The sequence below is a fragment of the Drosophila arizonae genome, chromosome 4, assembly GCF_054131065.1.
Source record: "Drosophila arizonae isolate 15081-1271.41 chromosome 4, UAZ_ARI_1.0, whole genome shotgun sequence".
NCBI classification, from domain to species: Eukaryota; Metazoa; Arthropoda; class Insecta; order Diptera; family Drosophilidae; genus Drosophila; species Drosophila arizonae.
The window spans coordinates 24,422,714-24,436,480 of record NC_142924.1 but is presented as its reverse complement, the minus strand read 5'-3'; the positions used below and the strand labels follow the sequence as shown (position 1 = coordinate 24,436,480).

At 42.5% G+C, this 13,767-nt stretch overlaps 1 protein-coding gene across 9 annotated transcripts in view; it reads right to left on the bottom strand.

The window, feature by feature from the left end:
* siz (Brefeldin-resistant Arf-GEF family protein schizo) overlaps positions 1-13,767 on the bottom strand; it is a 39,489-nt gene that overhangs the window by 4,884 nt on the left and 20,838 nt on the right. For 2 of the 9 annotated variants that reach the window (XM_018006821.2, XM_018006825.2), the window contains exon 2: positions 632-1,150. The exons of 1 other annotated variant lie outside the window; for it this stretch is intronic. In XM_018006821.2, coding sequence (XP_017862310.2) covers positions 632-1,150 — 519 coding nt within the window. 6 more of the 9 variants (XM_018006822.2, XM_089469136.1, XM_089469137.1 and 3 more) reach the window with 6 other exon arrangements.

Below are 13,767 nucleotides of genomic sequence, written 5' to 3'. Positions count from 1 at the left end.
AATTTGAGAGATGTTAATTTTTTAAATTTCAAGAAAATGAATTTAAACATTTTCCTAACTAGACAAGAAAAGAAAAAGATATGTTTATATTGTATGTTATAATTCTTCTTCTTCTTCTAATAATTGTCATATTGTTCAGCAAAGACTATCCTACAAAAGTGATAAATGCCTCCATTGCTTTCATTTGAAATTTAATCAATATTTTGCCTTTATCGGAGATATCACCTATCACTCTTTGTTCCCTTATCAGTTGTAAAACAGCTGGAAAGTGTTTATTCGGCACTTCTTGACTCGCAACTGGGTCTGGGGTCTGGGGTCTTGGGGCCTGGGACCCTGGGGGCTACCGTCTCAAGTCAGAGTCAGCTGTCAGCTGCGTCGCTTTTGCAAACATTTACATACGCCCCATGTGCCCAGGTTGTTATCGTGCCTCAGGGCCTAATCTTGGATACCAGGTCTTTATCTCTTATCAAGCCACTTGGGCGCAGTGCAAAGTCCAAGCTCATTTGGTTAGCCAAGGTGTCCCCAGCGAGCCACTGCCCACCTGCTGGGCACCTCTGATAGCTGCTTCTTCTTCTTCTGCCTCACCCCGTATCTAGTTCTTATCGTTTATCAATTATTGAGTCACACTTACGCGGACTGGGCGCGCGTGCGCTTCAGCACATCCCCGCCATTCCGTATGGAGTTCTTCTTGTGCATGCTCTGCTGCTGTTGCTGCTGCTGCAGCACGATTGCGCCGGCTCCTCCTGCTCCGGTGCCCACGCCGCTGCCGGCGATGACGACGGCACCGCCGTGGTGGTGGTGGTGCCCATGGCCGTGCAGCAGGTGGTGGTTGTGGTGGTGGTAGTGTCCACTGCCAGGCGGTGCCGCTTGCACCTGCATGTAGTGCTGCTGCTGCTGGTGCTGCTGCTGCTGCTGTTGCTGATGGCACGTGGGATACTGCTGGATCTGGTAGATCATCTGCGGGTGCTGCGGCGCGGGATAGTTGATAGTCGTGGCGGAGTTGTGACCGCCGCCCGCCGCATAGTGGTTCTGTAGGTAGACATATCCACCGACGCCGTCGGTCGCTGTGCCGGAGCCGTGCGCTCCCACTGGCGCTCCGGCCAGATCGTATTGTGTGGAGCCACTGCGCTCGATGCTCTTCTGGGGAAAGCTGCAAGGATGCGCAAGGGAGAGGGTTGCGTAAGTACGGATTACAAGACTTTCGTTTGAGACTTATGTTAAATATAATGGATCGCTGCATACCTTTCGCCAATTATAAAACCAGAAATGCAAATTATCATCTTGACTAATTCTACGATCTTAAGTCTTGAATAGAAAACTACCCGGAGACACACACACAAGCACACACGCACAGATGTAAACCAAACACAGTTATAGGCGGTGAATATTCACATATAAAAACAATTTCAGTTGTATTAAATTATTTTAATTTTATTCAGATTCACATTCAAATTCAATTTCGTTTTTCGTGTTTCTTTTAATTTTGTTCAGGTATTTCTTTCGGTTAGACCGAGCGTAGGAAGCACCGCTCAAGCATTTCGATGAGCCGGATGATCACGTCGTCGTCCAGCAACGTTCGCGTTTCAACTAAACCGAGCGTCTGCCCAGAGCTCGGCAAGCTGCTCGAACCAACGACTCAGAAACGTGTTTCGCCTGAATGCCTCTGTGTGTGTGTATTTGTGTGTGTGTGTGTGTGTGGGTATCAGCTGCCTACGCATCCAAAAAATGCATCTGTTTTGCCTGTGCTTAGAAAACAATTGCTACCCTTGCGAAGCCATAGACAATACGAGCAGACAACAAAGGGAACATCCTAAGCGTAAAAGGATCCACGACACAAAGGCCCAGAAAATGAGAGGGAGATCTCAAAGGCCACAGAGTGAGGTGAGGGTGAAAGATTTGAAAACGAAATGCCATATGGCATATGAATCGGATCAGGATATCTTCGACTGGAGTAAAAGTTAAGGAAATGATTAGCTAACGATGACAAACACAAACGAACGAAAATTCCCCTCGACCCCTAGACTACTTATTAGAAAGTGTGAATTATTGGAAGAAATCTGGCGACAGATGACATGAATTTATTCGAGTTCCAAGTGAATTGAAAGAAATATTCAACAAGTACAAGCGGAAATTACAAAGTAATAATAAATTGACCTGCAGTTGAGGAGAGTCTTAGAATATTCGTGATTTATTACAATCATTGGAATATAGATATAGATATAGATATAGATATAGATATAGATATAGATATAGATATAGATATAGATATAGATATATATATAGATATAGATATGAATGTTATTATAGAAATCAAAGCTTCAACTCTTTTCCAATATCACATATTTATGAATTGTAATTCCAGAATAAATTATTATTTTACTTTTTAGTTTCATTCATTCTGGGATTTCTTTAAATTTAAATCAATCATATTTCATATATCATATAATTTCTGTATATCTTATATTTCATATGCTTATGTTCCACGTCCAACGATAGATTTATTCTACTATATTTGACTTTGATTTATTTCTAAAAATCTCAGAATGAAACTAACAGCAATAAACAATAAAATATATTGATTCTTTTCAATTAGACCGACTCAAAAAAAAAAAATTTTGTTTTTTTTTTTCAGCTCAGTTACAGTTGCAGTCGCTCAATAATTGAATCTTAAATCGATTTGCATTGCAGGGCTTAAATCATTGATTATGCCTTTCGTATAGCTGCGTCTGCTCACCGCTTCAAATCGGGGCCCAGTTGGTGGCCTAATAGGTTTCTTCTAGTGATCTAGCTGTGTTTTCTTTGGCTAAACCAAAACCTGAACGGAGAACAGCTGCAATTCGCACCCAGGCAGCAGGAACCGGTTGGCAGGATAACGAGAGGAGCAGGAACACGTACAATACGATTTGCTTCCCAAATGCACCTGGCGTTCATTTCGGATTGTCCTTAACGCAGGTCTTCCTACCTGCCTGACAACAACAACAACCACAACTTGTTGCTAGTGTTGCCAGGCAACAGCAACAGCAACTTGACGCGGTATCTGCCTCTCTCTCACTCAGGCCGTCTCTGTTGCATGGCTCGTCCACGATTTAAGTGCGCAGCTCAAGAGTCCTGCCTTGTAAATTGAGGCCAAGCGAGAAACATCTGCCACACGTCTTCCCTAATTGTTTGCCGTTGCACATGAGTCCAGCTGTTTGTTTGCCAGGGGCATAGCTGTCGCTGTCTTTTTAGCTGTAGCTGTAGCTATATCTGTATTTGTATCTGAGTGTTTGTATCTGTATCTGCTTGCGACGTCACAAACAAACCCTCGGCAGCGCTTTGCTCGCGAGCCAAAGTTTTTAATTTGTTGTTGGCCCCGGGGCCACTTCCTCTTGCCGCCGCACACACTTCCTCGCTGCCTGCTTTATATGCAACAAGTGTCGCCTCTGTCGGACGCTGTCGGCGACTCCGCCTGGCGTGAGCCGCAACGGCCGCGGCGGCCGCCTTTTGCCTTTCGCCTTTCGCTAAAGCGCAACCGTAATTGTTATTGATTTTACATTAGTGTTCTATTCAGAACTTATGCTTTATGGAGTGTGCCCTAGTCAAAACCAACAAACAGACAGATAGACAGACAGACAGGCGGACATATAGACAGACAGATGATAATCGGACAGACAGACAGCTGCTAGACGAACGCATCGGGTGGCATAACATGCATGTCACATTGCTTCACACTGAAGTGGGCGCCCATGGCAGCTCTATACATGATTTATCACAAATACATATATTAATAATAATAAATAATAAATTGTGGGGTCAAGTCGTGTGAAAAACAATTTGCACTTATCAGTGGGAATTTTATAAACATATTTGAGATTAGATTTGACTTTTAATCTTATCAAAAATGCGTCCGAAATAGAAATTGTTTTTATTTGCTTTGTTCTATGAATAAACCAAATTCTTATTTCACACAACATGTCAACAAAAGGTTAGCTAACAGAGCTCTGAAATTATCACAACATTACATTACCTCTACAGCCTAAAGGTATGCAATGTTATTATGCACGATAATTTAACTTCAGACAAACAGCCCTGTTAAAACTAACATGCAATGTAAATGCAATAACAGCTCTGGACTGCACTGTTGGAAACTGGTTCCACTGCACAGATTATTTTTGTTGGAATTGGAACATCAACAGATTTCAAAGCACTGTTAACAGCGCTGAGCTGCACTGTTGAATACAGGTTAAATGACAGAAGCAAAGTATGACTATTGATAGCATTGATGAAATGCAATGGAAATGAAACGACAGCACACTGTTAGACAAGCACCACTGGCACAATTACGATGCCACGATAAGACTAAACACATTGTAAAACAGTCATAAATACGCTTTAATAGAGCCGTAGACAGTTGATCCAATGAGTGCGATAAGTGATAAGCGGAATGCGCTTCCCTTTGCCCGCTGTGTATCCGGTGGCGCTTACCTGACGGCCGTCACATGGTGCGAGGTGTGCGTCTGGGTCTCCTTGTGCCGTGTGGAGAGACTGACAACGGTCACGTGTCGCGTGGCTGTGCGCACCACGCGACGCACTCGACTGCGGCCATCGCCCACAACGACGACTATCGGCGGCGGCTTCTTATCGCTGTCGTACTGCAGAAAGGACTCGCCACCGCTGTCATCGAGGGATGAGGCGGACGCGGGCACCGGCAGATGCCTGCGATTGTTATTGTTGTGGTGACTGTGCTTGCTGCTGCTGCTCGTCTTGGACATGATCGGAACGGGAACGGGAACGGAGCTTGCGACAATGACGTCGCATTCGACTCGAGACAATTGGAATGAAACACTTTACTGTTACAATATCGAGAGAGTGCTTAGCTCGGAACGGACGGGCGGGCGCGCGCGCGGTTGGGCGTGGCTGCACTTTCGCCTTCACTTTCCGTAGGTTTGTTTGTTCGCTTGACGTTTGCGGTTTTGTTTTGTATTGTTTGTGGATTTGCTTTCGTTCGTTTCATTCATTAGCAAATCGATTTCTTCTTTGTTGTTTTGCTTGTTGATTTGTGTTTAGCATTTATGTTGTATTATTGTTCTTGCTTTCGTTATATTTTATGTACGTATTTATATTTGATTGCATGTACGTTAATTTCTTTGCCTTTGTATCTTTGGTTTAGTTTGGAATATTTCGTTGCTACCCTCTCTCGCTACATTCCGCTGTAGTCGAGCGTTTAGATAACGTTGTACTTGTGTTGGCTCTAAGCGATAATATTAGTTAAATATATTTATTAAACTGACATTCCAAACACGCGTTCCTGTCTTTTGCGCATTGCGCACCTCGATTTCAAACCCAACGAGCACAAAGTTCGCTTAATGCGAACGCCCTTCAAAACGGCTGTATTAAAGCGGACTGAGACAGAGACAGCGCGTGAATTGATACACCCAATGCGAGAGAGAGATGGAGATACAAGTGACAATCACTAATGAAACAAGTGGGTTGCGTGACACTTGCAAAATGTTTGTTTGTTTTGTTTTTATTGTTGTCGTGCTTTTGTGACAGACTGCCAGAGAGAATCAGAGGAGAGAGAGAGAGAGAGAGAGAGAGAGAGAGAGAGAGAGAGAGAGAGAGACTATCAGATCACATTGTATCAGCTTTGTAGCTTTTTAGGTCAGCGATCGTTGATCACGAGTAAAAGTCGCATAGCTAGAAAATAAATGAAACTACCGCAGTGAGTGCCAAGTCAAAACAGAGGAGGAAAAAATAATATTCAAATTAAATGCGAATGCGAGTGCGAGTGCGAGTGCGAATGCGAATGATAGCACATTCATATGTCAGACACATGCCACATGCCACGGCCCAGCACAACAGTGGGATGTTGGTTAACAGTTTGACATCCGTCTGCAATGAAAAGCTTGTTGAGAAAGCTTTTTGGCACTGCTCCCACAGCGCCTTGGATCGCGGTGACCTGCTCTACTTTAATAAGTCCATAAATCATATGGAAATTTACGTGAGAGTTTTGTCAATGCACGCGACCAGGACAGACAGTGGGTGAGAGAGAGGCAGACACAATGGCGCATAGAAAGGGAAAAATATTCGTTCGTCTATCGGCAGACAAGATCAAGATCGTTATGTAAATTTGCTGTTGATATCAAATATGTATATATCTGCATATGTATGCATGGGCAATTGAACAAAGGGAAACGAAGAAGCGAATCCCCCACACTAACCACAGCCATAAATCTGTTGTCTGGTTGTTTTTTATGTTTTTGGCAAGTTCAAGAACCTTTGTTGAGTGTCTCGAGTGTTTTTGTTTTTGAAAGCGATCGCTGATGGCTTCATCGTCATCAACAGAAGTATCTGATTCGTTACAATTCTGGACAAATGTTGCTCACGGCGTCCCTAACGGCTGTCAGAGAGCGCCGATTGTTTCGTCATTTGTTGATACTCGGAAAGACACACTAATACAGTCATACACACACGATGTGACATGAAAAAGCTGTTTAGGCCAACGAATTTCGCTGTTTCGATAATCCAGCCTAGCCCACTGACAACCTCCTGCCCCCCCTATTGGCCCCTCTCCGTTGGCGGTATGTTAGCCTTGCCTTGGATTCCACAACAAGTCATGGCGCTATTGGCCAAAACAAGTCGCCTACAACACAACTGTTTTGACTGTTCTGAGTAGAGTTCTCGAGTCAAGTCAAGTCTACGCTGTGATCTGTGAGAATGCTGCCCCGAAAAACCCACTCGTAAAAGCCAAGCTTCTAAAAATGTTTTCTCATTTAACAACAATCGCAAAGTTGTTGTCGTTTTCTAACTTGATCTCGTTGTTGTTCTAAACATATTCTAAAAAAATAGTAAAAAAAAATCAACAACATTTATTGCAAGTCTCTCAATCTGCATTCAGTAAAGTCTGTGTAATTGGAATTTTGTTGAACGAGTTTAAGTTTAGCAGAAAATCGGCTTCGATTTTAGCATTTGGCGTTGGTTTTAATTTATGTTATGCTTAAAGCTCTGCTTGCATCCGCCACTGCGCACGACACAATGGTAACTAGTAGTTATTGTTGTTGTTGTTATAATTGTTGTAGATAGAGCTGCCTTTGTTTTACAGGTGTTCCACTGCACGAGCAACAGCATCAGCTGCAGCTGCAGCAGCAGCAGCAGCAGCAGCGACGACAATTGCAGTTGCAATCAGTTCCAAGTTGTTTTGTTGTATAATTATTAAATTTATAATTATTACACACACACAAACAAAAACCAACACACGTACACTCACGCACACAGAGCGAAAGGGAGAGAGAGAGAAAGGCAAAGTGCAGTTGGGTGCTGCTGAGTTGGGCTGCGCAGTAGCAGTTCACAATAGCAGCAGCAGCTAAAGCGCTGTGCGGTGATGTATTCACTTTGTATCATTAGTAACGGCGCACGTAATCCAACTCTCTTTCGCTTATTCACTCTCTCTCTTTATCTCTCTATTAGACGCAGTCCCTCCCTGTCTAGCAAATGGAATGCGTTTGCTTCTGCCTTTGCCTTTGCCTTTACGTTTCGACTGCAATTGGGAGGCTCAAAATGAGCGGAAGAGGAAGTGGAAACACAGTATGCAACAACGCTAACTGCACAACGCGACTGCGACGCAGCGTAATTGGTTAGACAGCGATTGTTACACAAGCTACGTACCAAGTAGCAGAGGCTCAGCAGAGACGCAGCGACGCAACGCAGCAGATCGCGCAACGGCAGCGCCTTGTATGCTTCGTGACAGAGCGAGACAGTTTTGAGCGCAGCAACCGTTAAATGTGACTTGAATTTTTTTTGCTTTCTCTGCGAATGCAGCTCCCAGCTGCAGCTGCGTGGAATCAGCTGTTAAGCTTTTACGCTCCTCAACTTAACGTTTTGCCGAAAAGTAAATGCCGTAATATAAAGCTTTAAGCTGCTGTCTGCATTACGCTGTGAGCTTGACAAAAGGACTTTTAGATAGATCGATTCGGTTGCTGAGCGACGCTTTATACTTATTACAATTGAGATCTTTTCTTCTTCTTTGAAGAGAGGGCTTCAGATTCTCTCGTGCACATATCTATTAGCAGTAGCTTAAGCTCTCAGCGATTGGCTACAGTTTCAATTAAAAATATGTAGCAGAAATTTCCAGTCGAGTCCACATACACACACCCCGTGAGCACACACACACACTCACACACACACACTGAACTGAAAGAGACCGACAGTGGGACGTTTTGGTCGTGTGTTTGCCGAAACGTAACGGGGCAGTGGCCGTGGCTTTTGCTTCTGCTGCTGCTGCTGCTGCTATTCCCGCTGTTGACGCCTGTTTTTTGTAGTTGTTGGCGGCACTATTGTTTTTGTGATACGCGCGCAGAGAAAGGCGATTTTCTCTTTAATTATATTTTATTTTTTACATTACAACAATTGTATGCAATGGCTGATTTTTTGTTATGTTTTGTTTTGTTTTTTTCATGGTTTCCGTTTGATTTTAGTTGGTGGTTTTTAGCTTTTCGTAGCTGCTGCTGCGGCGGCTGTAGTTGTTGTTGTTGTTATTGTTTTCTGTGGCAGGGGAACACGACGATGTCAAATTAATAAACCGGCCCTGGCATGAAGGCCGTCACAACAAACAAAATGCCAATTACAACAAAAGCAACTGCAACAAAAACAACAACATGTCAATGAAGACGCACGCGCTGTCAAGTCGTGAATTGTATGATTTGAACACTCACACACGCGCACAACATACATGTACCACATAGGCATGTGAGTGTGTTTTGCAATTTAGACTCTAAAATTTAATTTTCATTTTTTCATATTTTTTAACACTCACTCACACTCACACTCGCACAGGGTCACACACACGCAAGCCTTTGTTTGCAAATCAATTGGCGCGCTGCAAAATTTGTTATTCAATTTCCAAATTTCGTTGCTTGTTTCGCGTATGCAAAGTGGCAACAGAAACAACAATTAACGAATCCATATTCAAAAATCGAAAATAATAATGGATGCCCCAACAACAAAGTGTGAGCAGCGGACTCACTCCCCGAGTGAGCCAAGTTTATATATTAACAACAAAACGCACGATCGGGCGGGCAGCGACTGCGACGTCGACGTCGTCGTTGTCGTTGTCGTTGTCGTTTTGAACAGAAAAGCGCGCGCACGGTTTCTCTGTGGCCTGTGCTGCCTGCTGCGACGAAACTTTGAGAGAGACTGAAGTGGCCGACAGAGGCGCGCGAGCTTCCAAGCCGTAAATCGACGGCCCGTTTCCACGTCTATCGCTGTGTGCGAGAGCGTGAGTAAATGGTGAGTGAATGTGTGTGAACGTGAGTGTGTTTCTGCGTGTGTGAGTGTGTGTGTACGTGTGTTGTATTTGCCAATAGGCAAGTTTGTGTGCCAGTTATTGTTGCGGCTGCTGTTCTGGCTGTTCTAGCTGTTCTGGCTGTGTGCTAAGCTGTTCTTTTCAATTTGATCTACCGAAAACAATTGGCGGATCGTAAGCGAAACACTTGCAGAATAGCCAGCTAACACACATACGCGCACACTCTCCGCACACAATACACCTGCAACTCATTGACGTACTTGCTGTGACTGGAAGGCAGCACAGTGGGACAAAGACTAATTGTAATTGTAATTAAAAAAAAAAAAATACATACGAAACTCATGTGGGATTCTTTGATGCAATTAAGAACCCCTGAAAACATCTGCAGTACAGCAGCTTTTCAGTTTCCATTAAGAAGTTGCGCCAATTGAAATTGAAAGAAAGAGCCAAACCAGAAAATACGGAATACATGCGAATAGGCAGCCACACACCATCATGAAATCAAGGTGTAAATTTGTATGCAAACGACATCCACACACATACGCACACACTATACTGAAAGAAACTCACACTCGCAGCACAGTCACTGTCAAAAAGGCGATCACAATAGCCAAAAACAGCTGCTCACAACAACAACAATAACAGCAGCAACAGCAACTGCATTGAGAGAGCGGCAAGCGTACGAAATGAGCGAGTGAGTGCCAAAATAATAATAACGAGCTCAAGTAACAGACGCGAGGCATATGAGCGAGCAATAAGCTGCGCTTACGTTACGCTCAGGTGACTCACGACCTCACGTCTGGGTCTGGTCGTTGAAGGGCGGGTGCGGGCGGCGCTGAGCGGGGGCGCTGCAGTCCGCTCTCTCTCTCTCTCTCTCTCTCTCTCTCTCTCAGTGCTTATGCATTTGCTGTATATATGGGAACGAGTGTGAGTACATTATGGCCGCTGTAAACGCTAGCTGTGAGGCACTTTTGGTAGTTAGTCGCTTGCGGCGGGCTACTAACAAAATGGGCTTCGTAATGGCTGACTGGGTACGAGACTGAGCCAAGCGTTAAGCGTCATGATGAGTGTGCCTCAGCATATGGCTATACGGCATATGTGTATCTGTGTGTGAGTATGTGTGAGTGTATGTGAGTGTGTGAACAACAAACCATTTATATCCGGACCTGCGGCCTGTTTTGACTTTTCATTGAAACTCGCTTGTTGTTGTTGTTGTTGTCGGACATTGCTGTCACTGGCATCGTTAAAAACTAAAGTCATAAAAACCAAAACTTGTGCCCACTGTGCCTCACACACGCACATGGCATAAACATAACTCACAGTACGACTATCTGTCTACATATGCAAGTTTCTATGAGCTGGCCTGATGATGATATTAACGCATTAGGCACAAGGTACACAAAACCCATTTACCTTTTGCCTGACTTTGTCTCAGCTGTTATGAAACAATCAACAACAACCACCGACTATGATGACAAGCAACTACAATAAAAACAACAATAACTTCATGCAAGCGAGGGCAGATCGGTAATAAAGCAAATGCCAAATATAGAAAAACATTTGTGGTTCGATTTGGCTTAAACTAATTTCGTTAGGTGGCGCCCTAATCTTTTCACATTTATAAAGTAATTCCCATTAAAATTCCTATACAAAGCGGAATATATGTATTTTGAAAATTTTTTTATATTTTTATTTAAAAATGTATAATAAAATACTTAGTAGATAAGATTCGTTATTTTCCAAAAGCAAAAATTAGTGATACTTGATTAGCTGAGATATTTTTTAGTAATATTCCATTTTTCATTAATATAATAAATTTACTTAATTAATCTTTAAGGTTGTTATCGTTTTGAAATTCGATAAGATAATTTTCTTGCTTTGTTTAAGCACACAAATATTTCACATATAAATTTAAAAATTTATTTCATTATTTATAATTTATATGTATTTATAAAGTTACTTAATTTACTGTTTAGTTTGTTACCTATTGTAAGTATCACATCATCTTATTACATCCTTTAAATATTTTTAAAACATTTCTCATAACACATCATGATCAGCTATCAATTTTGGTTTCAGATTAAATTGAAGTTATCTAATCTGTAGTAAACCTACAATCAGCTAAAATTTTATTCTCTATGCCAATTTTCAGATACATATAACTTATCTTATCTTAACTCAATTCTCAATTGTCAGAACTGCTTAAGCGACCCATGGGAGCAGAAGCGCATATGAATCGCTTTGTATAAGCTCGTATGTGTTTTTATTAGTAAACATCGCGAATGTAGTTACTAACTATGCGATTACGATTACGCTGAACGAGCGCCAGACTTGTTAAGTTGCTGTTTGTTGACTTGACCTTAGGCTTCTGAGCCCAATTTGTGGATAAATATGTACATGTGCATGGTATGGTATGGTATCGTAAGGTAGCAGCCCTATGAGCGCTAGCAGCGGGGCCGAAAGACCTTCATATTTACCCAAAAAGCCAACAACGATTGCCGCCCATCTCTGTCTCTCTCTCTCTCTCTCTCTCTCTCTGTCTATCTGTGTCCGTCTCACTTTAGCCTTCGCCTCCCTTGCCATATTCGCTCGGATAGCACCTTCAACTTGCGTGTTGCACTGTGGCCATCGTCGATTGTATTCGGTCATGGCTGTCAGACTTGGCAGCTCGGCAACCACATGGAGGAGACCAGGCTGACGCTGACTTGGTGATTAGAAAGTGAACGCTGGGCGCGCTGAGACAATGGATGAGAGAAGCGGTTACAGTTAATGAAGCGTGCCTCCAATGACCGCCCCCTCGCCAACGGAGGCAGCGAAGGGCACGGGGTTGCTCAGCTTTCGTGGCACGACATTAATTGCAGTTGTCATTCGTTTTCATTTATTTTATGAGCAATATTTTAAACTCATTTCCTTAGTATAATATGCCATATTATGGCTTTGCACTCGACTCTGCCCGGAGACCTTTTTTATCTGTTGTTTTGGGTTTGGGTTTGAGTACACAAAGTCAAAGCTATTCATCTATATGTATTTATCTTAATGATCTATATGATAAAGTAAGAGCTAGAGGTACTTAGTGCAATTTAGAGAAATGAAATTACGCCCAATATCCTGTCATTGCCCTATATAATATATATTTATTCTCCACTCCGATTTGGCTCTTTAAATACTTCGCTTATTTCATAACAATATTATAAGACCTTTTCAGCTAGAGAGCACCAGCCATAGGTCTCAACATTTTGCCATCTCCAACCCAAGGTGAACAAAGATCACGAAAAAGTCGCTCGACGATCAGATTCACTCTCACTTGGCCGGCCATTTAATTAAATGTGTAACAAACAAACAGCATCCGATGATGATGAAGATGAAGATGAGCAACAATGACGAGCCACAGCCAGCCACGGCAGCAGTAGCAACTGCGCCAGCAGCAGCACAAATCACATCACTCAACATCCACAGCAACAGCAACAACAAATGGAAATGGGCAACGATGTTTCTTCTTTGTTTTTAATTTTTTTATACTCTGCAACAAATGTTTGGTGGTCAATATCATGAGTAGAGGTATAATCAACTTGTAGACATTTATGTAACATGCAGCCGACAGCCCCTAGAAGTTTTTTATCTAGAAATTATCTATCTATGTTATGATGTAATATGTTAGAGTTATTTATCTATATAATCTTATTTTCATATAAATTTGATTTCGACTTCCATAATAATCAGATAATTTTCCATTTAAGGCATAGGCTTCTTAAGTAAAATTGACGATTATTAATCTAATTTGGCAAATGATAATAATAAGAAAATATGTAATTGTATCTACAAAACTCAAGACAAATCCCAAAAGTCTTACAAATCTCGTACATTCCATTTCAGATTAATCCACGAGTATTTTATCCTCTCTACTGCAATCGCCATTTAGTCTAGGATATAGAGAGGTATGAAATCATCCCCCCTTAGACGACTTTTACTTGAATTTATTATTTCATTCTTGCCCAGAGCAATCGGCATTTAGTCTAGGATATACCTACGCCTAGCATACCCCACTAGACGACTCTTACTTATATAGTTATTTTTATCTCTTTCGCTGTTGAAAATTATGTTAGTGGGAAATTTTTAATTTTTTGTGGTTGCCAATGAAGTACACAGTGAAGCGCCGCCAAAACTTCACTTTCACTTGCACTTCACAGCAGAGCAGAGCAGAGCACAGCACAACAAAACACAACACTACACAGCAAACAAAAGCAAAAGACAAAAAGGCAAAAAGAAGACGCAAACAAAACATATTGCTTTATACTTCACTTGCTTCGGCTTGGCCATGAATGAAGCGCTCGCTGTTTGTTATTTGCGGCTTTTTGGCTGCCCACTGGCGTCGCCTTCATCAATCACACAACAACAGCAACAGCAATGGCAATAGCAACAACAATAATAATGAGGAGCGTGCGCCGGGGGCACAAGCGGCAACAACGTTGTTGGCTCATGTGGCACGA